At 37.0% G+C, this 27,983-nt stretch overlaps 1 protein-coding gene across 2 annotated transcripts in view; it reads left to right on the plus strand.

Moving 5' to 3' along the window:
- PKD (serine/threonine-protein kinase D3) overlaps nucleotides 1–16,582 on the plus strand; it is a 170,870-nt gene extending 154,288 nt beyond the window's left edge. For both annotated transcript variants that reach the window (XM_069848490.1, XM_069848491.1), the window contains exons 14-16: nucleotides 1,354–1,536; nucleotides 4,854–4,939; nucleotides 13,565–16,582. In XM_069848490.1, coding sequence (XP_069704591.1) covers nucleotides 1,354–1,536; nucleotides 4,854–4,939; nucleotides 13,565–13,678 — 383 coding nt within the window. In that variant the 3' untranslated portion in view covers nucleotides 13,679–16,582. The remainder of the gene's footprint in view (nucleotides 1–1,353; nucleotides 1,537–4,853; nucleotides 4,940–13,564) is intronic.
- The last annotated feature ends 11,401 nt before the right edge of the window (nucleotides 16,583–27,983 follow it).

A 27,983-nucleotide genomic window follows, 5' to 3' on the forward strand; every position in this document is an offset into this window, starting at 1 on the left:
CCAAGAAACTATATATTGTGATATATCAAAAGAAAGTCGTAAGAAAACACATGTTCTCACTTCAGTTAGATATTTCTTCCTTTCAAAAGTTACAACAGGAAAAATGCAATGGTGCACTATCCTCAGCAAAATGCCAGGCATGCAACCACTGTATGTAGCGACCTCTGGTAATGCAAATAATGTATCTGCTGTTTGCAGATTATTATGTAAATTGTACAAAAACGACATGTTTTCTTTGAATTTCTTTTGTGTAGAAGAAATGGAAATATAAAAATTGGAAATTTATCTTTTGAAGAAGTGGAGAAATTCAAATATCTGGGAGCAACAATAACAAATATAAATGATACTCGGGAAGAAATTAAACACAGAATAAATATGGGAAATGCCTGTTATTATTCGGTTGAGAAGCTTTTATCATCCAGTCTGCTGTCAAAAAATCTGAAAGTTAGAATTTATAAAACAGTTATATTACCGGTTGTTCTGTATGGTTGTGAAACTTGGACTCTCACTTTGAGAGAGGAACAGAGATTAAGGGTGTTTGAGAATAAGGTGCTTAGGAAAATATTTGGGGCTAAAAGGGATGAAGTTACAGGAGAATGGAGAAAGTTACACAACGCAGAACTGCACGCATTGGATTCTTCACCTGACATAATTAGGAACATTAAATCCAGACGTTTGAGATGGGCAGGGCATGTAGCACGTATGGGCGAATCCAGAAATGCATATAGAGTGTTAGTTGGGAGACCGGAGGGAAAAAGACCTTTAGGGAGGCCGAGACGTAGATGGGAAGATAATATTAAAATGGATTTGAGGGAGGTGGGATATGATGATAGAGATTGGATTAATCTTGCTCAGGATAGGGACCGATGGTAGGCTTATGTGAGGGCGGCAATGAACCTCCAGGTTCCTTAAAAGCCAGTAAGTAAGTAAGAATTTTTTCTGTAATATAACTAATGTGTTCTATTGTGCTTTCTGCAATATTGGTTATTTGTGTTTTAAGCCCTCCTATTAAATATTGATTATTGTATACATTTATTTTTATAAATTACCATAAGCAATGGTGATATTCGGCTGGTTCGCACCGGTTCGTCTGAACCGGTTGTTAAATTATTTCTAGGTAATATTTGCAATTATCACGGACATATACCGTATATTAAAATGAGAGAACTGATTGTTAAACTTTTTGAATATCACCACTGACCATAAGAAATAATTTCATTAAATATTATATCCTTGCAAGTGTTTTTCAGATTGTCACTAGTTTCCTTCAGAAATATGTTACATTGAAGTTCAGATAAAATGCTAATGAGCATAGCATACTTGATTGCATAACTTTCTCTGTTTTCCATATAGCCCCTGAAGTTCTTCGTAATAAAGGTTATGATCGTTCACTTGACATGTGGAGTGTTGGTGTGATTGTATACGTCAGTCTCAGTGGAACATTTCCTTTCAATGAGGATGAAGATATCAACGAACAGATTCAGAATGCAGCATTTATGTATCCACCGAATCCCTGGAAGGAGATTTCTTCAGACGGTAAGTTTTTAAAACAAGTATTAAAGAGCCTGATAAATTCGGTAGTAACAGTTAAGCAATTAAATTAGTTGCATATCTCAGCATTCTAAATACTGCATAGAAAAAATTACAGTCACGCTCAAACCTCTTGACGTTTGCAGGTGTGTCCACTTATCAGCAATAGCCAATAGCGGCAGTGCTGCGTTGCAATGTATGGGCACGCAGGGTTGCCACATACTCGCCGCTTAGAAAGTCACAAAATCAAATAACAAGGGCGCTCAGAAAATTGGTATGTTGTAGGGACCCTGCATGCATATATGATGAATGTTTAATGTTTCCTGAACACATAGAAACAAAAATCACATTTTTACCCCCAGTGGTTCCAATTTTATGGACTAAAACAATAAACCCCCGATAAGACACTGTTCAAGGGACCGCGTGTAAATCGCGTATTAACCGGGACCGCGTATTAGGGGGATATATTAATTTCGACTTATATATAGTATCTATTATCATTTTTCTTTATTGAAATACATGATTCACACTTTGCTTCTGCCAGAAGAAAACTCTCCCGTATATTTGAGTCCGGGAAAGACGAAAGAAGAACCTTAAGGGGGAGAAAGAAACGGTGGTATGGAGAACATTCTCCACCTCTTTCAATAGAACATGGTGGGGCTATTTCAAATTAAGCCTACCATCTACTTTATTTTATCACTGCATCTTTGTGTTATTCGACAACTTTATTAATCCTAATAAAAGTAAAGCTATTAAAAAAACTGATATAAACTCAGCGAGTATGATTATTTACGTCTAACTCAACAAATTTGCCTATATTTTGTGACTTTTAATTTCATTTGATACAATCTGATGATAAATTATTATTATTATTATTATTATTATTACTAAAAAGCCTTCTGCATCTCCCTATCAAACCAATCTCAGGTAAAGGGTCGCGCTCCACAGTTTTAAAACTACTGCCGCTGAGAGAGAGAGACGGAGAGAGTAGTTGTGACAACGTCGCGCTCACAAAACGTCAGGAGGTTTGAGCGTGACTGTAGAGACACTCGTGAGGTGTGCAGTTCATGAGACAAATAACTAGGAGATATAGATACCCTTTCGGAAGAAAATAGGTATATCATTAACATTAGTATATCATGTAATATACTGTACACTAAATAGTCACAGAGTTAATCACTCAAGAAACATTAAACATGGAATTCCCAAGAAATTAATTTCAGATCCGTTATTCTTTCTAGTTTATACACTACTGTTTGTGAAAAATGCAACACCCAGAAAGAATGGCCCGAACAAGTCCAGTGTAGAACAGTGTACCACGTTTACGTTTACAGAGAGATGGCGTACACATAGGCCCAACAGTGTCGTCTCTTGTGTCACCAGCAAGGTCAGTGTTATTATGCCTTCCTCAGTCAGTGCAGCACTTCCAAACGAAGTGGAATCGTGAAAAACTAGTGTAGGTATGCCTCATCGACATGGAAGGGTGCAATATCAGCTCGTGAGTGAGTTGGAACAGGTCAGAATGGTTGGTATCCGGGAAGCAGGTTTGTCATACCGTGACATTTTTGCTCATACAGGGCATGTTGTTAAGACAGTGATGAGTGTGTGGATAGAAGAGGGTCGTATGCAGAGACAAGCAAGTACTGGACCATGTAATGTGACCACAGCACGGAATGCCCGCCATCTTGTCCACATGACCGTGATGGACTGTACAGCTTCATCCACAGTGTTGAGTCGATTTTGGAGTACTGCAACGGGTGTGGACCTGTCTGCATCAACGGTTCGTCGCCGTCTTTTGAGGGCTGGACTAGTGGGTCGCATGCCGTTGCGTCGACTTCCATTGTCCAGAAACCACCAATGCCTCAGACTGCAATGAGCACGTGAATGCCGTCACTGGTGTGCTGAGTGGCAACATGTAGTGTTTTCGGACGAGTATCGCTTCAACTTGTCCTACAAAGATGGCTTCTTACGTGGTGAACGCATTCTGAGATCCTGCATTGTTGAGCAGCATAGCAGACAAATGCTTAGTGTGATGGTTTGGGGCATCATTGCATACAATATGCGATCTCGCCTCGTACGTATTCAGGGCAATCTGAACAGCAACCGCTACATTAGGGAGGTTTCAGAGCCTGAGGTACTGCCTCTCTTTCGGGCAACTCCACATGCCATATTTCAGCAGGACAATGCCTGGCCACATGTGGCGAGGATTGTGCAAGCCTTCTTCAAAGAATAACGGATATCACTGCTTCCCTGGCCAGCACGTTCACCAGACATGTCGCCCATCGAACATGTCTGGGATATGGTTGATCGACAACTTGTTCATGGTCCTCCAGCACCCACTCTTGATGCTTTGTGGACTCGCATACAAACTGCGTGGAGGGAGATTACCCAGGAACATATTCAGGCCCTCTTTGATTTCATGCCATGATGCTTAGAGGCTCTGATTGCAGCGCATGGAGGCTTCACACCATACTGAAATCTCACAGTCACAGATCAGGTACAGTTCTGTGATTCTAATCACTTGTGTATTGTCATGTACCTAATCTGTGGTATCAATTTCATTTGTCACATGTATCCTTCTTAGTGTTGCAATTTTCACAAACATTAGTGTATTAATGATTTAGCATCGACCATAAATACTTTATGCCAGATAATTTTATTTGCAGATGATACAAGTGTGATTATTCTCAAGTAAACAATATGATAACTTTATAAGAACTTCTAGTATAGTGTTAAATCTAATGAATGAATGTTTTAGTGCAAATGAACTAACTTTTAATGCTGATAAATCTGATGTAATCAAATTTAGCACACATACGTAATAGCACTCAGTTTTCATATAGAATTAGATTAATACAACTGATCTCAAAGATCTATAAGCACAAAGTTTCTAGATTTGAACTGGAATATATTACTCCTGAATTCAGCTCTGCCTGTTATGTATTAAAATCCTGATCTTTTCTTTGCGATGTAAAGACCCTTAAAATGGCATGCTTTCATTCTATAATGAAATATGGATTAATATTCTGGGGCAACTCATGTGAAGCTAAAGATATATTTGTTTTACAAAAGAAAGCTATAAGGATAATTGCAGGTGTGCATAAAAGGACACCATGAAAAAATATTTTCCGAAATTTAGAAATATTGATCTTGCTTCTGAGTACATTCTTTCCCTGATGATGTTTTATGTTAAAAACAAGATTCATTTAGTTCTAATCAAGACATTCGTAATTTGACACTCATTTTTCCTTTTATTTTAATTGCTTCTGTAATTTATGTTTTACGTATTCACTCATGTTTTAATTGTTGTGACTATATTTCAGCTATCAACTTGATCAATAATTTACTCCAAGTGAAACAAAGGAAAAGGTATACAGTTGCCAAATCACTTTCCCATGACTGGCTGCAGGTGAGTAGCATGCATTGTCTTTATAATCTTTCATTTTTTAACATTGTTCATCTTTTCCTCTTCCTCCTCATCCATCACAACCTTTCCTCCCCCCTCCTGCTAGTACATGTCATCATTGTCATATTTGATCTTTAGCCTCTCGTTTTTATTTGATAATGTATTTTGTTCCTTTTTACTTTTCATTGTAAGTCTGCCGAGTTAGCTCTGTGGTAGCGGCCCAGATTCGATTTCCAGCGGGGTCAAAGATTTTAGTGTAAAATTTCTACCTCGAGACCAGGAAAGGTGGCGGTGCACAACTTCTAATCATTAGATTGTGTGCCAATATTTCTGGGTTAAATCCTAGTGAGGGGTTGGTGGTGCCAGGAACATTATCTCCGAGCTGCTACTGCGCTCACACATCATTTCTCTTTTGCATCAAAACATAATGAGCTTGCTGGTCAACACTTTCGCATGAACAGGGTGCTTCCATGTACTGACTGAGGAACGATTAGGTACAAAACACATGCCATCATCTTAAAAACACAATCCATAAATAAAATAATATTTAGTACATAATAGATATTTGTACAAATTATATTCATTTATTTCAAATATGAAATTTTACGTACAGTATGATTTCACTTTAAAATAAAATGAGAGTTGTTAACTCTGTCGCCTGTCTTGGGAGGAGGTATTAATTTCATTGTCCTCATACCAAATTGGAATGTGCAGATTTAGTGCAAACTAGTTGTGTGTTGTTCGTGAAAGATCGAAGAGTCTGTGAATAATAAAATTGTTTGGTAGTGGTAAAGTGTTTTATATGTTTCTAAACACACTTGTGAAAGTGAAAAATATGAACTTCTCTAGGTTAACTATAGAATAAAAGTTGATTATTAAAAATAATGGAAAACCAACGTCATCAATTAATTTAGTACACAATAATAAGTGCAAAGAGAAGATGACTCGAAAATGTAATATGGATGCATATGAAAAAACTCTTTGATTTGTGGACGTGAAATTACAAATAGGTTATTTTGGACGATGTCTGAGGGCATACTTAGTACCCTGGCTATGCTGTTCATTGAAAGGAAGCTCTTGAGGGACATTCCGAACTTTAACAAAAAGATAATGGATAAGTTTGCCGAAAAGAAGCAGAGAAGGATGAACTTTTCATACAGGCATCTACACTAATGGTACGTTTGTTTGTATTTGTACAGTTTAGATCATTGTGATATGATACAGTATTGAAAATGCTGCATCTTGTGTTGTTCCAACAAGTTTATTTTGTAATGAGGTATGAACTCAGTAAGAAAATAAAATAATTACACAAGACAAATTACTAAGTTTGCCCCTCTTATGAATTCCATGCATTGTAAATTCATATCAAGTACTGGTACCAGTTCGCTTTCCAACCTCAATGAAACACTTGGTAGCTTGCCAGTTTCAGATAAGATCCTGTAAGCATGGGAAAACACACAGCTAGATGAAACTCTTCAGTTAGGAAAAAGTTGTATTTCTCAACAGCAACCAATACATTGCCATCACAAAATCCATAAACGAAAAGCATGTCTTCATATTCAATATACGAATACACGAATTAAATGTCAAGTGAACGTGTATTCAGCTGATGTTGCAGAGTCCAGATACTGCTGTGTGCAAAAGATCTGGCGTAATATATCAAGTATAGTACACAGAACCACAAGACGTTCTAGTATTTCGCCCATCAATAACTCCCCAACCATTAGACTTTGAACATAATCTCCATCCATCATAAGAAAAAAGCAATGTAAACAAAGCTAGTAAGTATTGTTCCGCGATAATCTGTTCTGATTGGTAGATTGCTGCAGTGGTACTATTTGTGGTACAGTTAATTATAATGTCAATCTAATTATTATTTTGTATTGGACATTATGCATTCCACTTCCATTTGAAAAATGTTGCAGTACATTAAATTATAGAAAATTCCATTTGATATTTAATACCGTAACGAGAAATGTTTTATTCCTATAACAATATCTTCACCTCACACACTCCTGCAACCACACGCCATTGCCTGTTGTTTAATTCTTCTACTAATATCAGTATATAATGAAAGCTTGTCACAAAATGCAAAACTTAGCGATGTTCTAGTCGCTGGTACTTTCACGAAGAAGGCTTACTCCCAAATCACATTCACTATCAGAATCACTGGAAGAGGAGTCATTTCTGATATTAATAATAATTAAACTGTCCACCACATGGTTCACTTTTCCATCGACTCAGGGATCTTCTATGCCACATCAATAAATTTTAAAATGCAGTTATATTGTCAGACTCCAAAGCAGCTATTCTATCAATCGTCTCTAAACACACGCCTGCATCTCAAACAGCAGAAATAACTAAAATGCTCTCTCAATTAATATCACTCAATAAAAGAATTGTATTCCAATGGATACCATCCCATTGTGGAATCCTGGGAAACGAGAATGCGGATGCTTTAGCAAAGAAGGGCAGCACTGCTACTTACAGACCTGTTACTAAATCTACGTATTACTCTGTGAAAAGATTTATTAAATCTACATACTTAGACTTCAACAAACAAAATTTGATAACTCAATCCCAAGGGAAAAAATGGAACTCTCTGCATCAAAATCCACAGTTAATTCCCGATTTGCCACGAAAATCGTCTGTAGCTGCATTTAGATTGGCAACAGGCCATGATTGTTTGGCCAAACACCTGCATAGAATTGGAATATATCAGTCCCCTAACTGCCCATTGTGCAACTCAAACCAAGAAATGGATTCGGAACACCTCAAAATCTGTCCTTCAGTGGCTGGCCATGATAATATCTTTGAAAAATATTGGAGTGCAAGAGGTCAAATGACTTTATTGTCAAATGCCTGGCATTAGAAAACAACAACTTTTCCATCGAGTTCCCACATCTGCCACTCTTCAGAAATCACATGTCTGATATCATGTTGCCACACCTCGGCAGCGTGGACAAGCTCCCGCACCTCGTATAATTTGAACGTCCAACTACTCTCTTTTCCCCACTTCTTAACGGTTTACCTTTCGAATGTTTGATAATATCACTCGGTCCTGCCACTGTCACTCTGACTGGATCGCCCATAATCACGCAATATTCTAGGCAAGTGATACAACACGTGCACTACTGCAAACTGTCGTGCGAACTATCTGATATAAATGTGGGAAGACGCGAAAACTCAGAATTCATATTATTGGTTACAATTATATCAGTGAATCAGCCATCGTGTAAGATATTAATTTCCATGTCACATATGTTTTAAATATATATATCTGTATGAGAACAGAGACGAAAGACACTAAACAAAAGGGAACTATTTTCTTCGAGAGCATTGTAGGTGATGCAGTCAGGCACCAATCATAGTGCTTATGTGCTTCTATTTACATTGCTTTTTTTTCTTATGATGGACGGAGATTAGGTATATCAGGTTGAGTCGATGTAGGTTAACTCAACCTACATTATCCTGAAGTATTTTACATTCCTCCTGAGACACTCTGTATACAGAATAGGACAAATTGTTAGACTAAACATATTATTTTTCAACTTTTTAAGTTTATCATTCTGTAATTTTGTAAATGAATACATAATGTTGACAACACTGTTTCTATTACTATTTCAATTATTGTAACAAAGTAGGCTTTCGCCACAGATAAGAGAATGGTTTTCTGATAATACTGCATATTCATGCAAGATGATGTTCATGCCATGAAGCGAATGTGGTTTCGAAAATTCTTAAGTGGATTCCTATAGCGAAACAATATTAATTGGCTAGGCAGCAGTTCTGATATGAACCTAATCAAAGAAGAAATTTAAGAAATTCAATATTACCACTAAAGTTGGGTTCATAGAATCATCAATAGCTATTTGGTACAGACACACTGAAATTCGGAAGTCTTGTATTTTAAATTTTATACACAGCATACCTTGAAATGCTCACAAAGAAAATAGGAATGCATACAAAATATTAATGTGTCTAATTTTTATCATAGATCATGCATTACGTAAATGTAATCCATTTTAAAAACAGTAGGCCGTCAGTTTTGCCGCATTAGGAAGGTCACACGAACGTTCGTTTTCAGTGAATATTCTAACCTAAAATTAGTGTATTATTTGTGTTGTGTGATGTGTTTTAATAAAAAAAATCCACACAGTTTTTATGTTTATTCAGTTATGTTTGGGCCATCAGTGTTGCTGCATTAGGAAGTTCGCATGAACTTCAATTTTCAGTGAATATTCGAACCTAAAATTAGTGTATTATTTGTGTTGTGTGATGTGTTATAATAAAAAAATCCACACAGTTTTTATGTTTATTCAGTTATGTTTGGGCCATCAGTGTTGCTGCATTAGGAAGTTCGCATGAACTTCAATTTTCAGTGAATATTCGAACCTAAAATTAGTGTATAGATGTAGAGTCATTTTCCGGGCTGAGAGGCCGTGGTCTATTAGTTGGTTTTGTACCAGACGTTTCGTCTGCAACTGCGGCAGACATCTTCAGTGGAGTGGTATCCGAGGTCGCAAGACTCTTCTCGGCGTACCTGAGGCAACTGATCCTGTGTCTGGTTGTGCGGGCGTATTTATAGTGCGGCTCGCGGGCCGAGGCCTGTTGTCGCTGCGGTCCGCGCCGCTTTGTTCGCTGCTCCCGTTCTGGGTTCCGTCCTTTTGTTGTAGTGGCTTCTTATCTGTTCTGTTTAGGACCGGGTACCAACACTTGTTTAGCTTTACGCCTTCTTCCTTGCGATTAAAGTTGTTGTTATGTTTATGTATTTCGATCGCTTCTCTATGTAGACGGGGGAAGAAGTGCGTCGTCGTGCTCAAGATGTCCGTGTCCTTGAATCTTATGTTGTGATCGCCCTCTTGATAGGCATGTGCTGCCACTGCCGATTTGTCGATCTGTCCTAGGCGGCAATTCCTATTATGTTCTGTCAGTCTCGTCCTGACGCTTCGCTGTGTAGTACCGATGTAGACCTTCCCGCACGAACACGGAATCCTGTAAACTCCGGCGGACAGCAGCTTGTCTCGTTTGTCCTTGGATGACCTCAGCATGTTCCGGATTTGCTTGGTCGGCAGGAAGGTCGTTTCTACATCATGACGCTTCAGCACCCTGCTGATACGGTCCGTCACATTCCTTAAGTAGGGTAGGAAGACCGTGCCCTTCTTAGTCGCTCGTTCCTGTGACCGCATCGACGGTGTTACCCTGGGGCGCATGGCTCTCTTTATCTCCGGCCTTGAGTAGCCATTGGCCATGAGTGCTGTCGATACATGGCTCAGCTCCCGTTGTATGTGTCGTGGCTCGGCTACCCGCCTGGCCCTGTTGATCAGGGTTTTCATCATGGCCCGTTTCTGGCATCTGCATAAGACCTCGAATCATCATCCCGGCCAGAAACGGGCCATGATGAAAACCCTGATCAACAGGGCCAGGCGGGTAGCCGAGCCACGACACATACAACGGGAGCTGAGCCATGTATCGACAGCACTCATGGCCAATGGCTACTCAAGGCCGGAGATAAAGAGAGCCATGCGCCCCAGGGTAACACCGTCGATGCGGTCACAGGAACGAGCGACTAAGAAGGGCACGGTCTTCCTACCCTACTTAAGGAATGTGACGGACCGTATCAGCAGGGTGCTGAAGCGTCATGATGTGGAAACGACCTTCCTGCCGACCAAGCAAATCCGGAACATGCTGAGGTCATCCAAGGACAAACGAGACAAGCTGCTGTCCGCCGGAGTTTACAGGATTCCGTGTTCGTGCGGGAAGGTCTACATCGGTACTACACAGCGAAGCGTCAGGACGAGACTGACAGAACATAATAGGAATTGCCGCCTAGGACAGATCGACAAATCGGCAGTGGCAGCACATGCCTATCAAGAGGGCGATCACAACATAAGATTCAAGGACACGGACATCTTGAGCACGACGACGCACTTCTTCCCCCGTCTACATAGAGAAGCGATCGAAATACATAAACATAACAACAACTTTAATCGCAAGGAAGAAGGCGTAAAGCTAAACAAGTGTTGGTACCCGGTCCTAAACAGAACAGATAAGAAGCCACTACAACAAAAGGACGGAACCCAGAACGGGAGCAGCGAACAAAGCGGCGCGGACCGCAGCGACAACAGGCCTCGGCCCGCGAGCCGCACTATAAATACGCCCGCACAACCAGACACAGGATCAGTTGCCTCAGGTACGCCGAGAAGAGTCTTGCGACCTCGGATACCACTCCACTGAAGATGTCTGCCGCAGTTGCAGACGAAACGTCTGGTACAAAACCAACTAATAGACCACGGCCTCTCAGCCCGGAAAATGACTCTACATCTATAGACTCCGGCCGTGAAAGCCTACACTGCAAGACTAAAATTAGTGTATTATTTGTGTTGTGTTTTAATAAAAAATCCACACAGTATTTATGTTTATTCAGTTATATTTGGGCCATCAATGTTGCTACATTAGGAAGTTTGCATGAACTTAAATTTTCAGTGAATATTCTAACCTAAAATTAGTGTATTATTTGTGTTGTGTGATGTGTTTTAATAAGGAAACTCCACACAGTTTTTATGTTTATTCATTTATGAGCAAGTGATAGAGAAATAAGTTTCACATGGATGCAGTTTCAACATTTGACACCATGAAATACGAACTTTCTTTTTTTGTATATAATGATATTTATTCAATTATCCGGCAAAATCTCGTACACAGAACTAGCCTGATCACTTTGGTGCCAATTAAGAGGGATTCTCCTGTAATTAGTTTCTTTGCTGCTGTCAAAAAATGTATTATTATTATTATATTCTTCATCCGATGGAAATGTCACAAATTTTCTTACATGCCATGCTATCTCGGTAGAAACCCATGTGATAATATGGGCACTGTGGTCTGATGTATCTTCTCAACTTCATCCCTCAGAATCCCAAGGCTGGTCATGAAACTCTTGTACAGTCACCTTATCACCTTGTATGTGTGCCTGTCAAATAAAGTAAAAGAGATTGAATATGAAGTTTACTGGAAGAATGTAGTTATTTAGTATGGACAAGACTATGGGTCGAATTCATAGTCGTCACTTATAAAATGAGGAAACACTTAAGTAATGAGCATTTCCTTAGCACTTATTTCAGATCATATTGGAGAGACGCTACTCATTCATATGCGCTGAGCATTCCCTTGACATCGAAAGAAGTATGGCAACATGGCTAGACGTGAGTGCTTTCCTACATTCAATTGTTTTCCAGCGCCTTCAAATTGTTAAATCGGCATTATTGTCATACACAAATACAGAAGTAAATATTATAGAGCTAAAAATTATACAAGATGTCCAGAGAGCATTTTACAGAAAACAAAGAAGTGAGCTAAGGTAACTAGTTCTGAAATATGGAGATATCGTCAAAAAAAAAAAAAAAGATAATTGTTCTCTCCAAAAGAAGAAACTGACATGGAACAAAATTGCAGTTGAGTTTAATGCAAACTCCAGAAATATTCCTGTAAGTAAACCTTTTTCAGTTATTTTTATTCTAAACAAAGTGGAAATGATATAATTACGCAAATTTTAACAGCTTATTCCTAGGATAGAATACAAACAAAAATTCAAATAACACTTTGTTGGGACGTGAATACTTTTCGAAAAAAAAAAAAAAATGCCACTTAAATCTACCTGAAATGCTGCTGTATCATAAAATCTCAAAGCAACCAGTACTTTCAGCAGTGGCGAAATCGGTAAGCCTCATGGTTGTATTGTGAATTGAAATGAGAGACACCAGAATATTCACAACAGTGTTCTTGTCGAAACGGTATCTCCTCTTAAATTGTTGATCATTATACATCTCTAAAGGGTTTTCCATATCTCTGATATATCTTTTGCTTGCCGAAACTCATTTTCATTTTAATTACAGAACTCAATAAATTAAATTAATTCATAATCATCATCTATTGTATACCGAATCAGCTGATTACAATGTATATGAGGAAACACTTGAGTAAGCTGACAAGCTATCTTATTTGAATAAGTGTTCACTTCAGTGGGATTTATGAATTGGAAATTATTATAAGCAACTGCTTAAGTGTTTCCTTACGATAAGTGTTAACTATGAATTCGGCCCTATAACTCTGCAGTGCCTGGGAAAAGTGACATAAGTCAGTTTCCACAAACCTTTTTTGATCATTTATTGACAACTTACACTGGTTTATGTCAATTTGATTTTTTTCTGTATGAATTATTGTAATGGGAGAAATACTTATGTCTTTTTTTCCAAGCTAGCAGATGTTCCGTAAGTTGTCAATAAATTATCAAAGAAGGTTTGTGGAAACTGACTTGTGTCACTTTTCCTGAGCACTGCAGAACTAATAACTTAAGAAATTTAATCGTTTTTGAATGCACAAATTGTATAACGAGAAAGTGTGTGTCATCTTGATGGTACTGAACTAGTTTTGCTATTTACTGAGTACATGTTTCAGATTTCAGACAAATGAAGTATATAATCTTTTATTCATAATAATAGTTGATTGTTTAATTTTAGTACAAGTGGTTGTAGCCTACATCTGCATCATAAAGGAGAGTGATTGTAATTATCAAATATTTTAATCTTAACTAAATTTAGATTGTTTCCGAATCTCTGTTGTTATTAACAGGATTACCAGACATGGTGTGATCTTAGGAAGCTGGAGACACAAGTGGGGAACAGATATCTGACTCATGAGTCAGATGATTCTCGCTGGGAGACCTTCTGTAGGGATCACCTCTGACCGTCCAAAAGCTGGCTCTCATCTGCAAGGTCCAGATGCCGCAAGTTTATGAGGCTGCAACTTGAGCAATGCTCGTGAGTGTGTAGATGAAACAAGAGCCATATTACCTTCCAAATGCATGTAATGTAAGAAAAGTAGCATTACACATGTGATTTGTATTATACCAAGCTAGATCCAAGTTGTATGATACTGGATGGAGTATCTGAGTTGAAATTCATACCTTCATGTTTATAATCTGAAAAAGAAAGTATTTTGCGTTTGATGTATTGAGAGTTTTGAAGTGGTATATTGATGTGATCGACTGTTGATCACAAGCTTAAAATTCGTTATATTTGTTTAGGAACTGACTTTTGTTAGTTACAGGCTTAGTGATGACATTCATTATTGAGAGGTGTGGAATTTTAAACCACTTTCTTTCCAAGAGAAATATTGTATTGGTTTTAGAATATGACTGTCTCTCTTCACATGTTATCATATTGTCTTCCCTTACTTCCTGCACGTAAAATTACAAGCAATATAAAAAATACCAACTTACCGACATGTCTTCAAAGAGATCACATTGCAATATCCCATAAATTACGTATTAAAAAATGAAACAGTAAGTAAAATTACAGATACCAAAGTTACGAAGATGGAAATTATATTCTTTACTGAAATTTACAAACACAAACGTGCAGAATATGTACGCCTGTATGTTTTACATTCATTTTCATTTCAATTTTATTCTGAAGTGTTTTTTCATGGCTCCCGATATATAACATGTCATATATTAAATGTTTTGGGCATTGACCAATGAAAGCAGCGTGATATTACCAAGCCACTAGTAACTACTTTATTGAAAGTACATTTCTTGTATTGCATTCAAACACATTGTTTTAATTTACTTTTTAGGACCAATAATAATAGTAATACAGTAATAACAGCAATAAAACCAATAAAAGTCTGTTCACTGTACTTTTAATCTTGATGTCAACAAAATAAATTGTACTCACCTGCAGGTGATAGCTGTGATTGAAGCAATAGCGTGGGATGCTGGCACTACTTTCAAGTATGAGTAGTGCATTACTAAAATGAAATAAAATGATGTTCTCTCTAAGATTAAGATAATAATTGCAACTAATAATTCTAAATTAATGAAGTTAACATTACTTACACTAACAGTAATCAAATTAGGTATGGTATATTGGGATCTCTGTTAAATCAACGCGAAGTCCATGAATGTTCTTTTCTCGTTTCTTCTTTTTACCTGGTGCTGACAGTTGACCAGTTCTCTGTTTTTCTTTTCGTCTACTTAATACACACCAAACAGTAGTGTGTTCTGACCCAGTTTCAGCGACTTTCTTTACAGGAAGGGAGGAGTATTTTTTTTGTTAAGGACATTAAGTACTATTAATTTTTCACCACTTTTCAAAGGTTTTGTTCTTTTTTTCAGGCTATTACATCTCATGTATTCAGTTCTTAAAGTGAAAGAACATAGCTGTTAGGAATAGCATAATGCCTGTTTGGAGATGTTACAATATAATAAGAACAATGGCCTCATTTATTCCTGACTATGCATTATACCGGTAGTTTGAGTTATAGATTAAATAATTCGTCAATCTGTAGTGATATGTGGAAAGGTATGAGAGGTCGCACACAGCTTCTGCCTGAGTCTACATTCATCAAAGTAAGATTCCAACTGCATATACTCTGAAATAATGCCTATTGGTAACGTATTTTAAGACATTGTTTCCATTTCCTGATATAGCCCTTTCTGTAATACCATATATATTTTTGAAATAAAATGTATATGTCTGTGGAAATAGATATAGACATAAGTATGTACTTGAACGAAAATAATATCATATGGAGCTGTACTTTTACATGACATGTTACCACGTAAGTTGTTTGCAGAAATTATTCTACCAATGACAGCAATAATTTAGATTTGTGTGCCAAAACAAACTAAGTAGATACATGTATATTTGTTGACATTATGATAAAAAAAATACAAGGAACAAACTTCAGTAATTGAAAACATGCCTGCAAATATTTATCCGATAGAATGGCTCGGTACATTTTGCTATCCCGTCATGTTCGTTATCATTGCTCTCGAATTTGTCGCTGTGAATAATGTGTTTGGAATCTTATTTACAGTTGCATTACCAGTGGTCATTGCACTTGCCTTCGTCTAAACAATTAATGCAGCTGTTCGAGAACCAGTTTTTAAATATAAGGGCTGTCATTTTCTCATGAAAAACAAAATTTAAATTTTATCTCAGTTCCTAATACCCATTCACACCATTATAGGGAATCTGTTTTTTGCAGATTACATGACTGAAATAGACCAGCTCTCTTATTAGGTTCCTTAGTCTACCGTTTTTATAGTAATCTTGCCAGACATATTAATTTGTGCTTTTGGTTTACTCAAGTCTCGTATAAATAGAATATCAGTCTTTCATCTAGAAACTCTAATTTGGTGCATTTTATGAATCAATTTTAAGCATGATGCTATATTGTCAATCCTATGATAAATTTGCTATTGTGATTTCTTTTCATATACCTGAGACCTAAATTTTTCAATAATCTTAGAGTGAGGGAAGTGGAATCTGTGTCAGCTTTTATTCTTCAGAACTAAATTACATTTTTTGGCACTCAGAAATTTACCACGATTGTAAAATTTATACACTGTTCTTTGTAACATGTTTTTCTCAAAGTCATCTAAGTTTGCTACCCAGTTTAGTATCTTCGTGTGTTTTTGAGATAGAAAAAGCCAGAATACTTGCTCATTATCATATTCTTGCTTCAAAACATGCCCCTGATTGTGTGACTTTGCAATTTAAATCCTATATATTATTTTAATGTACCGAAGTACATATGATGTTTCCATGCAGATATTCTGTGTCATCGTATGATGAAAGAGTATTATTACGGTGCTGGAGAGAATTTTTCTCCGTTCCATTACTCTTTCATCGTACGACGACGCAGAATATCTGCATGGAAACATCATATGTACTTCGGTACATTAAAATATTATATATGATATGCGTAAATCACTTGTGATTTAAGACGGCGCTTATTCCGTCGGATCTCGGCCAACCAGTCACTCATAACGAGTGCACCTTCGCACATGTGTGGACATTAGTCCTATGTTCATAGACATCTATGACGTAGTGCAGAGGGCTGCCACCAAAGGGAACCCAAGAGGTGGAACTTAAACTGAGAGGATTCGATCCGACACCGGGATGAGAATCTGGTGTGACTTAGTGGATAAAGCATCAGCATGTAGAGCTGAAAACCCGGGTTCAAATCCCGGTGCCAAAGAGAATTTTTCTCTGTTCTACTACTCTTTCATCAATTTAAATCCTATTAATTCACTTACATATATATTTGAAGTTTTATATATATGAAAAGTATTTTCGTGACTGACTGTGGAAGTATTTCTTCACATTATTTAGTAATTTCTTGACTTCTGAATGACTTAATCAGTGATAGAATTCGCTTTATTAAAACTTATCACTGACAAATACAGAATATAAAGCAAGCCTGAAATATAACAGAACAAACAAAAGAATGTCTATACATTGTAGAGACCAGTACAATAAACCATCAGTTCCCAAACTGTTGTTACGAGGGGGTTCATGAAATTTTGCAAAGGATTCGCAAAATTTTTCCCTAATGGTGGATTTTGAGTTTGTTATATATTATTATTATTTTGGTATTATTAATATTATTATTATTATTATTGTTATTATTATTATTATTATTATTATTATTATTATTATTATTATTATTATTATTATTATTATTATTATTACAAGTTACACGTGGAATATTGAGCCTTAGCAAATATGACCCCATGTGGATTAGACATATTTTTTTCAGTTCTTCGAAATGAAGCATGTGTTTAGATATTTAATGACAGGAAGTAGCTTCCTCACTTTGTTATAAGTAGACATTGGATCTTTAAGCCCTAAAAAAAATTAAGTTTTAGGTGCCTAGATAGGTTGGAAACATATGTAAAATGGGTTCTTATTGTTTTAAAATAGGTACAATAACATTTATGAAAATACATCATAAGGATAGAAGTAAAATTAATACAGTGTGTTTTACTTGAAATGGTTCGATTGATATAACATTTTGTCATTCGTATTCTCATAAATGTAAATACAAAAGAAGAACTTCAGCCTTTTATATATACATTTTATTATTGAACTATATATTGTCTGATATTTTAAAATTAGTATATTCATGCCTTTGAGCCAAACACATTTTTGTCGCCAGACTTTGAAACAAAAATAATTAGCTAATTAAATTTATACAAAATACAGATAACATTTTTGCTGCCAGATTTTCAAATAGAAATAATTAGCTAGTTAAATTTACACAAAACATAGATATAATTAAGTCCTGACAATTGACACATATGTTGAAAATATCACAATTTTTTCTCTCTCTCATTATCACTGCCATAAATTTTTGCACGATAAATCACCAACATCATTTCCAAGTGTTACGGTGTAAGTTTGTCTTTTGTTGACGAGTATTAACTTGAATACACAAAAGGATCTTTCAACATCTGCTGAAGTAACTAGAACATGCTTGATTGTAACCGGATTAAATCCTTCAGGTAGATCTGCATTACATTCATTCAAAATATCTGACACGTTTTTCAACACTGAATACCTCGGATTACTGGCAGGCATCATTTCAAGTTTTTTCAAAGCAATTTCTCTGACGTTACCTGAAGCTTGTTTCAGTTGACATTCTGCTTTCTAAATATCGACATTGATTCAGTGAGACTGCGTTTTGATGCCTCTAATTGTTTTATAGTTTTTGCCAAGAATGTGAAATTAGCCGGAATATATGCCAGATACTTCCTTAATTCTTTCTCTCTTAGTACAGTCTAGGCCATCTTAATACACTGAGAGTCATTTTCCGAGAAACTATTGACGACTTTGTGTATAGAGTCAACATTTTCGCTGTAATACTACACAGTTTCTAACCATGTACTCCATCTAGTTAAAATTGGTGCTGGGGACAGGGGCAGATTTGGGCACTTTTCTTTAAAAGCCGCTATTCTTGTGCTTGACTTTAAAAATACCTTCTTTACTGAAGATATCAAGTTGTTCACTTGGGAACTGATTTCTAATTTCTTTTGCTATATGGTGAAGTGCATGTGCGAGACAAGTAACATACAGCAAGTTCTGAAAAAACTCTTTTAGCAACTTACCAGCTGCTAACATGTATGCTACTGAATCTGTGTGAAGCAGTAATACCTTTTCGTCTTTTACACCATTAGGTATAATAGCTTCAGGCCAGAGTTCACGAAGTAAGCATCTGATTCAACATTTGTTTTCTCTAGTACCTTGCAATATATAAGATTTGAATTTTGAGGTTTCTCTTCATCCATCTTGCCTACAATTAAATTTGCTATTCTCCATCCTTGTGCATCGGTAGTTTCGTCTACTGATATGCAAGACTCGCCTATTTTAGCCCTTATTTCATCGAGTTTGAATTCATAAACCATTTCGAGATAATTTTTCCTGAGGGTGGACTCGGATGGTATTGTTTCTTTGCAGTACTTTTCCAAAAAAAAAAGAAAAAAAAAAGACTTCATTGTTGGGTTTTCGATTAAGTTCCAGGGAATGTTACTTGCTGCAAGTGCTTCCACATGTCAAACTAGAATTGACTTTTCCTTTCTGAAGGCATGGGTTGTGTAAGCAAAATTTGTTTGTGGGAATGTTTCTTTCCATTTTGAATCTTGCATACACCACTTTTAACACTTGAATATAATTAATTGATGAACTAGTGGACTTACTCGTGTTAAATGTGAAATATCTGTCTGGCTTACAGCTGTTTCAGTGCTTCACGCACCATCATCAGAGCCTACTAGATCGCAGCGTCATCTCGAACTTCTCTGCCTGTTAGGAGGGTGTGTTTTATTGTTGGAAGGTGTTGAATTGTGGAGTCGAATAGTGTGTGTGTGCTGAAATTGATCTGTGTGTTGAGGATTTGATCAGGGTGTGTTTTAGTGTGTTTGTATATTTCATATTGTTCCATTGTGTTGACCCAAGAACCCAAGAACCAAAAACTCAACACACTGGAACAATATGAAATATACAAACACATAAAACACACCCCGATCAAATCCTCAACACACAGATCAATTTCAGTACACACACACCATTCGACTCCACAATTCAACACCTTCCAACAATAAAACACACCCTCCTAACAGGCAGAGAAGTTCGAGATGACGCCGCGATCTAGTAGGCTCTGATGATGGTGCATGAAGCACTGAAACAGCTGTAAGTCGGACAGATATTTCACATTTAACACGAGTAAGTCCACTAGTTCATCAATTAATTAATGTTTCTTTATTGTGTTTTTCTATTGCATTGCTTTTTTTTTATGTTCTACTAAATGACGCCTCTTTTCGGCAGGAACCTAAAAAGAATATTTGTATAAATAGTGGTTTAGATTTCTCAGAAATAATTAAAATTAATTGTCATTATTTGATTTAATAGAACTACATTTTACAAATCTATAAATGAATTCATAAATTTAATTAACAATTTTTAATGATTCCCTAATGTTACAGAGTCAGGAACAAACAATTTAAGATCGAAGTGTAATGTTTGCAACATAATAATTATTAATTATTGATCATAGTCCTATTATAGGCAAGCTGTTATGTTATGAATTTGTTAGACTGTGCTGTGAAATAAGCCGGATACAAGAAGTAATGATTTATATTTCCAACACACGTTCTTAGTGTGGAGCCATGTTTGAAGAAAAAACTCACCTATTTAAAAATAGAGAAATGCTTGGTAATGCTTGAGAAATATAGGCTTTAAGACAATTGCTGAAACTGTAATAAATTTAACATTGTAAAAATGAAACAGATTATTGTTTTAGAATGTTATTTCACTGATGGATGAAACTTATAATGTGCATTTAAGTTAGTACCATGTGGTGTAGGGATGTCATGTTATTGAAAACTGTCCTTATATTCTGACCATACGTTTGTATAGCGCGTATTAAAGACCTACATAAACACGGGCCAAGTATTTTTGTGAAATGAAAAATCAGATCCATGTTCGTACATGGAATAAGAAAAAAGTTATTTTTATATAATAAATTATTACATTTACCTCTTTATTACAGGCCTGGCACAAACCACTTTCCCATCTATCGTAAAACATTGGAAATCTGAAATCTATTGTCTTATTAATACATTTTTGAAGTTTTCAGTTTCGGAAATGTGTGAAAAATGGATTTTGCGCAGATAACTATTGTTGACAAGATCTTTTGATCTGGCTGTCGCTACTACCATAAATAAAAGGATCGACACTTTTCTGTCTACAAAGACTGCCTCGCCATGTACCCAACTACTGCAATATAATTTATTGTTGGACTGTGGCAGTGTTGGTCCCTCACCATTTTCTTCTCGAGGATTAATATTTTGAATTCTTACTGCTAGTTTTGGCGGAGGAAATACGATTTAAATATGATTTAAGGTGAAAAAAGGCTGTTATAGGTGCAGAAAAGCGAAAATAGGTGCATACAGGAACTATAAAATTTCATTATTATAATAATAGGCAAATAATGTAGGCCTATATAATAGTTACTGATAGGCTATTAAGGAAAACAATAGGTAAAAACCTAAAGATCCATGTCTAGTTATAACTAAGGAGATGCATGCCAGGCAACAGAAGGGAGGGATAGATGATTCGCAACAGCTTTGGTCAATACATGTACAACTTGACCAAGTTAAGTCTGCGAGCCGAGAGGGGAAGTTGGAGGCAGTTCTGTAGTGAAAGGAGGCGGTAACGAGAGCAGACCAGTACAGTCTCATATGACAGCAAAGTTTTCCTACTGTGCTTCAGTTCATAGAGCGGTAACAATTTAAGACGCTTTGAAATAGACTGTACTTCTACTTCTGCTTGACAGTGATTGGCAAGCGTGGAGAAAGTTGCATGAGGGGGGAGGCTGGGAGACAGCGTAACTGTTGCCTTTATCTAAAGACAAAGACAAAAAATGCGTGCGCTCCATAGTATATTTTAAACGATGTGCACACGTTGAAATCTGAGCGTCAAGTGACCTATGTGGCAACTGTGTTTTGCCTCTACATTCCTCTACATTCCATCCCGATATCCCCACTCGCAGACTTGACTTGGGCAAGCTGTATGGGTCACAGTTATTTGGTCTCGGACATTTGGGTCACGTTTTGTCGGTCAAAATTTTATTTCGGTCAGTGGATATTGGTAAAAATTCATACGTCACGTAGCATGTTTGGGTCACGATCTTTTGGTCAATCACTTTTGTCAGTGATATTGGTATCAATTTGTGGGTAACTCATTTATTCGATAACCATTAAAAGAGGGAATACTCTTTTACTGCTTTTAATTTTTTTAGTATGAATACATACAGTTTTGTAACAATGTATGGGTAACTTATTGATTGGGTCACAGTTGAAAGAGAATCTATTTTTCATGGCTATTTTTCTGCACTGGCCTCACTTGTAAGGTGTAAGCAACGCTCTGAAGTAGATATCTATTTGTTCGCCGTCTTTATACTCTTTAATATTTCTCCACAACAGCTGTACTCGCTCCTGGTTGCTAGTATATTTCTCATTGACGGCTGGTCTCACATTCCTCTGTCCTGCAGGCAGCCTTGTAAACCTTGTTCTGCTTTCAGCTTGTCTATGAATTTCGAGACTGAAGGGTGACGTGTACAAACCAGAGGCGGCTTTTCAGGTGAACCAAGTGAAGCACAACTTCACCATAGAATTTTAAAAAATTGAAAAATTCACTTCACTTTTACTATACATCAGTGTGACTGATTTTATGATATTTATATTTAATGTACGTTCAAAAATCGCGCCGCGCTGAAGAATTAACAAACATTGCGTTGGTGAATCCATTTTTTGCATTGCAACTTTCTATTTTGCTTGCTATGGTTACCGTAGCAACAAGACTCCGATACGTTTAAGTTCTGTGCCGGTGAAGCATAGCATCTATTAGATGCTTTATGGTTGTGCTAACAGATGGAGTTACTTGTCAACAATGTGACGCTGAAACGTGTGTTCAAGTTACTGCCCAGCGACAGTCCTGATGTATTGTTATATTTGTGATGATTGGTTAATTAATATTAACCCGGCACACTCACAATCACACTCACATTCATACAAATTTCCAGACACCCAGGGAATTCTTCTTCTTCAAGAAAAATTCACCGAGCGCTGAACCTGGGACCTCCTGATCTGGAAGCCAGCATGCTGACCAACAGACCACAGAGGCAGTCCTGCTGGTGAAGTGAGCTCGATTTTCCTCCTGTTAGTGTTTCACTCAGCTATGGTTACCATGGCAACAAGGCTACACCCTTCACTCCGCAACAACAGTTAGTATCGTGGCTTTGGTCAGACGTGAAATAGTAGAAGAGACGAATTCACAACGTTCCAGCAATCAACGACAAAGGAACTATTCAGGGTAGCAAACTCTAACAATGAAAATTACAGAAATTTAAAAGCGTAAAATTAATTTCGCCCATAGAAAAGTTATAGGTCTACTAAATGAATATATATTTGTAATTTTTTTAAACTGTTTTGCTAAAGAAGCAAGCACGAGTCTTGAGAAAAGTGGAAATATAATGTAAGAGGAATTGAAAAAACATGGCTACGGCATTAGCGTTGTACTACTGTAGCCTATGTACAAAGTTAAATTTTTCTGCAGTTTCGTGAGCGAGTGTGCATAAAGATCGCGTTGTGTGCATTGTAATATTATTTTCTCTACTGTTCTTAGTACATTAATTATTAGGACTATTTTAAATAATTACGAGTAATATTTGTTCATAAAAATCAACGTGCTTTAGGGATTTGGGCTGTTTATTAACAAATTTGTCCACGGAAAGAGGTTTTTCTTATATGAATCGCATTAAAAACTATTTGCGTAGTTGCAGGTCGCAATAAAGACGCTCGTCAATTGCAAAATATTTCTATGCAGAAGCAAATTGTGCACAAAACTATGAAAAAAATCAGCCTTTCCACAACGATGTTACTGATAAATTCGTTGCCATGAACAGAAGGATTCAACTTGTCTTAAAAAATTGGTATGATTATTTATTACCGTTAATTTATGATTTTATTATTATTAGGCCTACTATTACTATTATTATCGTCGTCATCATCAATGTCACGTATTTTAAATATACCAGTATTTAATATACATAAGCCTATATACATGATTTTTGTTATAAAATTAGAAGTCGACCTAACACTGCTTCACACACCTATTACGTCACGAGCCGCCACTGGTACAAACTGCTTTTTGAAACTCTTTGTGTCAGCCTTCGACAGCATTGTTTGTCCTCTGTTCACCAGTTATACATGTGTTGTATGCGTTCCATATTTCCAGGGGAAACATTGGTGGGCGAGATTGTTCTCTGGTATGCCTGATACATATGCCCAGTCTACAGATTATCATCACATCTCTGCCATGAAGTCCATGATGTTGTTTAACTCGGGAACTGGAACAAAAGCAAACCAAAAAACATGCTTGCCTGCAGTCTAGCCTGTATTATACCCCATAGCTGCAATGCTTCTCCACAGTGCCTGGGGAAAATGAAACAGGCAGCCCTTCGCACAAACACCAGGAAAGATATTTCTGCTTGTTCAAAGTCCATCATAATCACTTCCGGAGCAATGTTTATATGATGCTGTTGTACATTTTCCACAACTTTTTGGTAGATATGAGAGTATATGTCCTCCATCTTCCTTGCTGTTAATTCATACACAAATGGAAATACATGGTCTCAGAATCTACCATGAAGCATGAATAATTGCAGAAATTGATGGGGTGCAACTTTAAATGTTCCATCACAATACATCATGGGACTCTAGAGACAAGTCATTTAAATTTTGTAATTTGCCAAAAATTATTAGGCGATCTTGATCCCCGCATTGTCTTACAATGGTAAATCCTGTTGTTGATGGCAGTGGATTTTATGTCTGAGGATTGTAGGCAGGAAAATAACTACCCAGAGGTAAATTTTGCATTGGTACAGTGAAACCTGTCTAAAGCGGCCATCTGAAGTTATCTTGTAAAATGGCCGTTTTATCAGTGGCCGCTTGATTAAGGTTGCGTTTTTTTATGAATCAGCATGAAAATACTGAATTTCACTGACTTTTAGGACTGTGTGCGTACAACAATCATGAATATTAATGTCAGCCTGTTTAATTCTTGCAACTAGCCATTTCAAAACTCGCTTTACCTCAGTTTAAATGATTGGATAATACCTCGATCAAGGGGCTGGAGGTGTGATGTGGTATTTGGGAGAAGAAACACCAATTTCATGGATCACATTGCGATTTTGTCGTTAAGCTTGGAATTGAAACGCATAGCTAATTCTCTAACAATGATGATGTCATCCGAGCTTTATTGTTGGCAGTCCACTTCACCCCCAATAAGCCCACGTCAACATTTTTCAAACATCTCTGTTTCAATGATTTCCCTATCATTAAGAGTGGTTCTTTTTCTCCTGCAGCATTAAAACAAAAGAGCAGGGTTATTCTGTCTTTTGCTAACTTCCCCCCTTTACACTCCTTTTTCTTAAAACTTAAGTTTTGTTAGGGAGGGCCCTGAAAAAAACCTGTTTCGTCAACACTGTAAATGTCTCTGAATTCATATGCCACAAGAATTGAAGGCAGTTTATTTTTTCCATTCTTCGATAACATTGGTTGCAATGTCACCTTCTTCGCCAGACACAGAACGAAATGCAATGTTATGCCGTTTTCTAAAGCATTCTAACCACTATTACTAGCAACAAAATTTCTTACATTGAGTTCTTTGGCAATTTCAAGAGCTTTCTCTTGAATCATAAGCCCACTTATTGGCAATTTCTTCGCCCTCGCACACTTGAACCATTCGTAAACGATATCATTCACATTACTATACACAGATTTTCTCTTCCTCTCATTCTTTTAATATTTCATCTTTATTTTTAATTATACCGTTTATTTGTATCCTTCCACATTTGAATATTTCTGCAATTTTTCTCGCAGATGTTCCCTTTTCACTCTCTTCAATCATTTTTCGTCTCACCTCTAAACTCTAAACCACTCTAAATTTATTGTTAGACATGATTTCTCTCTCAAACTAACTTCACAATTCCTCTGAATCAAGTGAATGAAAAGAAGAAAAATTCGTAAAAGCTGGTCCATATAGAGAAAGATAGAAAGAGCAGAAAAAAAATCGAATGGTTAACTACCTAAAACATACTGTGACATTTTCGATAGAAAAAGTCCATGATTCAATCCTTAAAAAACGAATAAGAATTTATAGCTGTGCAGGGTCGGAGTGGAAAGTGACGAAAGAGTCATAAAACAGTAACCAACTAACCCCAAAGATATGGCGGGTGTACTGTTGTAGCTATTGCTTCCTGTCCTCTAACCGTCGAAAAAATAGGTCAGACAGTATCTGTGAAAAGATTTTTTGGTGGACAGTGACCGTTATAGTCAAATTCCAATCCAAATAGACCCGGCCGCTGGCTGGCGCATGAGGTGGCCGCTAAATAAAGAGAGAATTTGTATTGATCCTATGGAAATTCCAATTGGTTCCAGAGAAAATTGGCCTTTTGGCCAGGTGGCCGTTTAAATGAAGTGACCGCAAAGGCAGGTTTCACTGTATGCCATAAACCTAGGTACGATAGAGAGCTCTTAGCATTCTTCCTTCTGAAAAATGCCATTTTGAACCTTTTCATTCTCTTAAAAATTCATCATTCTTGATGTTCGAATCAATGAATTTCTTATCTAATAGTGCACATGATCACTTGGTCAACCTGAAGTAAACCTACTCTTGGTTTGTTTCACTTATGTTAAAGTTGTTCTGGTGCTCTAGCGACATTTCTACTCAGTTATCTTCATAAAATATACTTTATAATCCTGTAACTGAATGTCACATCTCTATAATACAGCATGTCTCTGGGCTTTGGTAACATGTTACGTTGTACATTAATAATTACTCTTTAATATTGGAGTCCACCGCTGTAGAGTAATGGTTAGCATGTCTGACCGTGAAATAAGTGGGCCCGGTTCGAATCCTGGTTGGGGCAAGTTACCTGGTTGAAGCTTTTTCCGGAGTTTTCCCTCAACCCATTAAGCACAAAATAACTGTACGAAATTAACATTGAGAAACTAAATTTTATTCGTCATTGACCACAACTGAAAATAGGAATTACAAATAATAAATTATGTTTTCATTTGCAGTTGACGAATACTTTGTCATTCACAAATGAATCTATTTTAAATAAATGTGTTATTGCATTTATTCGAATAATACCCTACACCAGGCATTGCAAAATTGTGTTTCATGAAACAGCGCCTGAACTCTGACGTAAGTTCCACATGACAACACCCCTCTACGCGCTGAATCCCTTCCTCTAGCGTTGTCTGTACTGTCAGCAGTAGCTCATTCTGTTATCCAGTACTATCTGAATCAAAGACGTTTTATAGTATGCTAGACTCACATGTAGCGCTGGTGCTCTGTGCAAAATTGAAACCAGTCTGCGCATGTTTACACCGCCATGTTACTGGTAGAAACAGCACGGTAAACATGATAGTGTCATGTGTGTGCATTGTTTTGTCTTGGGTATTTTTTTGTGAACACTGTCAAAGTTATGTAAATTGATGTGATAATAGTATGAAATTTTATGTCTTGTAAATATTATTATACAGGGTCTTCGCTCAGCGAGTTCCCCGGCGCTAGCACGGAAGTGGGATGCTGGAGATAACCAACACTCTCCGGGAAATTTCATGCGTGTTTGATGCTATAAGCAGCTACCTTAGTTTTCGAAGTGTTGTCCCTCGGCGCGAATACAAGCCTGACACCTTGAGAAGAAGTTGTTGGACACTCGCTGTAGCTCCTCCCTCGTAATGGCATTAATTTCTCCACGAATATTCTCCTTCAGTGCATCGAGAGAGCGAGGGTTGTTCACATACACCGGTCTGAATTGTTTCTTCGTAAAAGATTGGTCCTGAAATTCTGTTCGCACTGACCGCACACCACACTCCGATTTTACTGTCATGTAGAGGAAGTTCATGAAAATCGTGTGGATTTTCTTGACTCCAATACCTATTGTTTTGACTATTTACACGCCCTCGTAACGTGAACCAAGCTTCATCTGTAAAAAATGTAATTCCTGGATTGAGAGAACCGTCATGAACTGATTGTTGAAACCACCTGCAAAATTCTGTTCTTGCTTGACTGTCTGGAGGTTCTAAATTGTGCACATTCCTAATTTTATAAGGCTTTAATTTTTAACAGTT

This window comes from Periplaneta americana, chromosome 15 (assembly GCF_040183065.1).
Source record: "Periplaneta americana isolate PAMFEO1 chromosome 15, P.americana_PAMFEO1_priV1, whole genome shotgun sequence".
Classification (NCBI taxonomy): Eukaryota; Metazoa; Arthropoda; class Insecta; order Blattodea; family Blattidae; genus Periplaneta; species Periplaneta americana.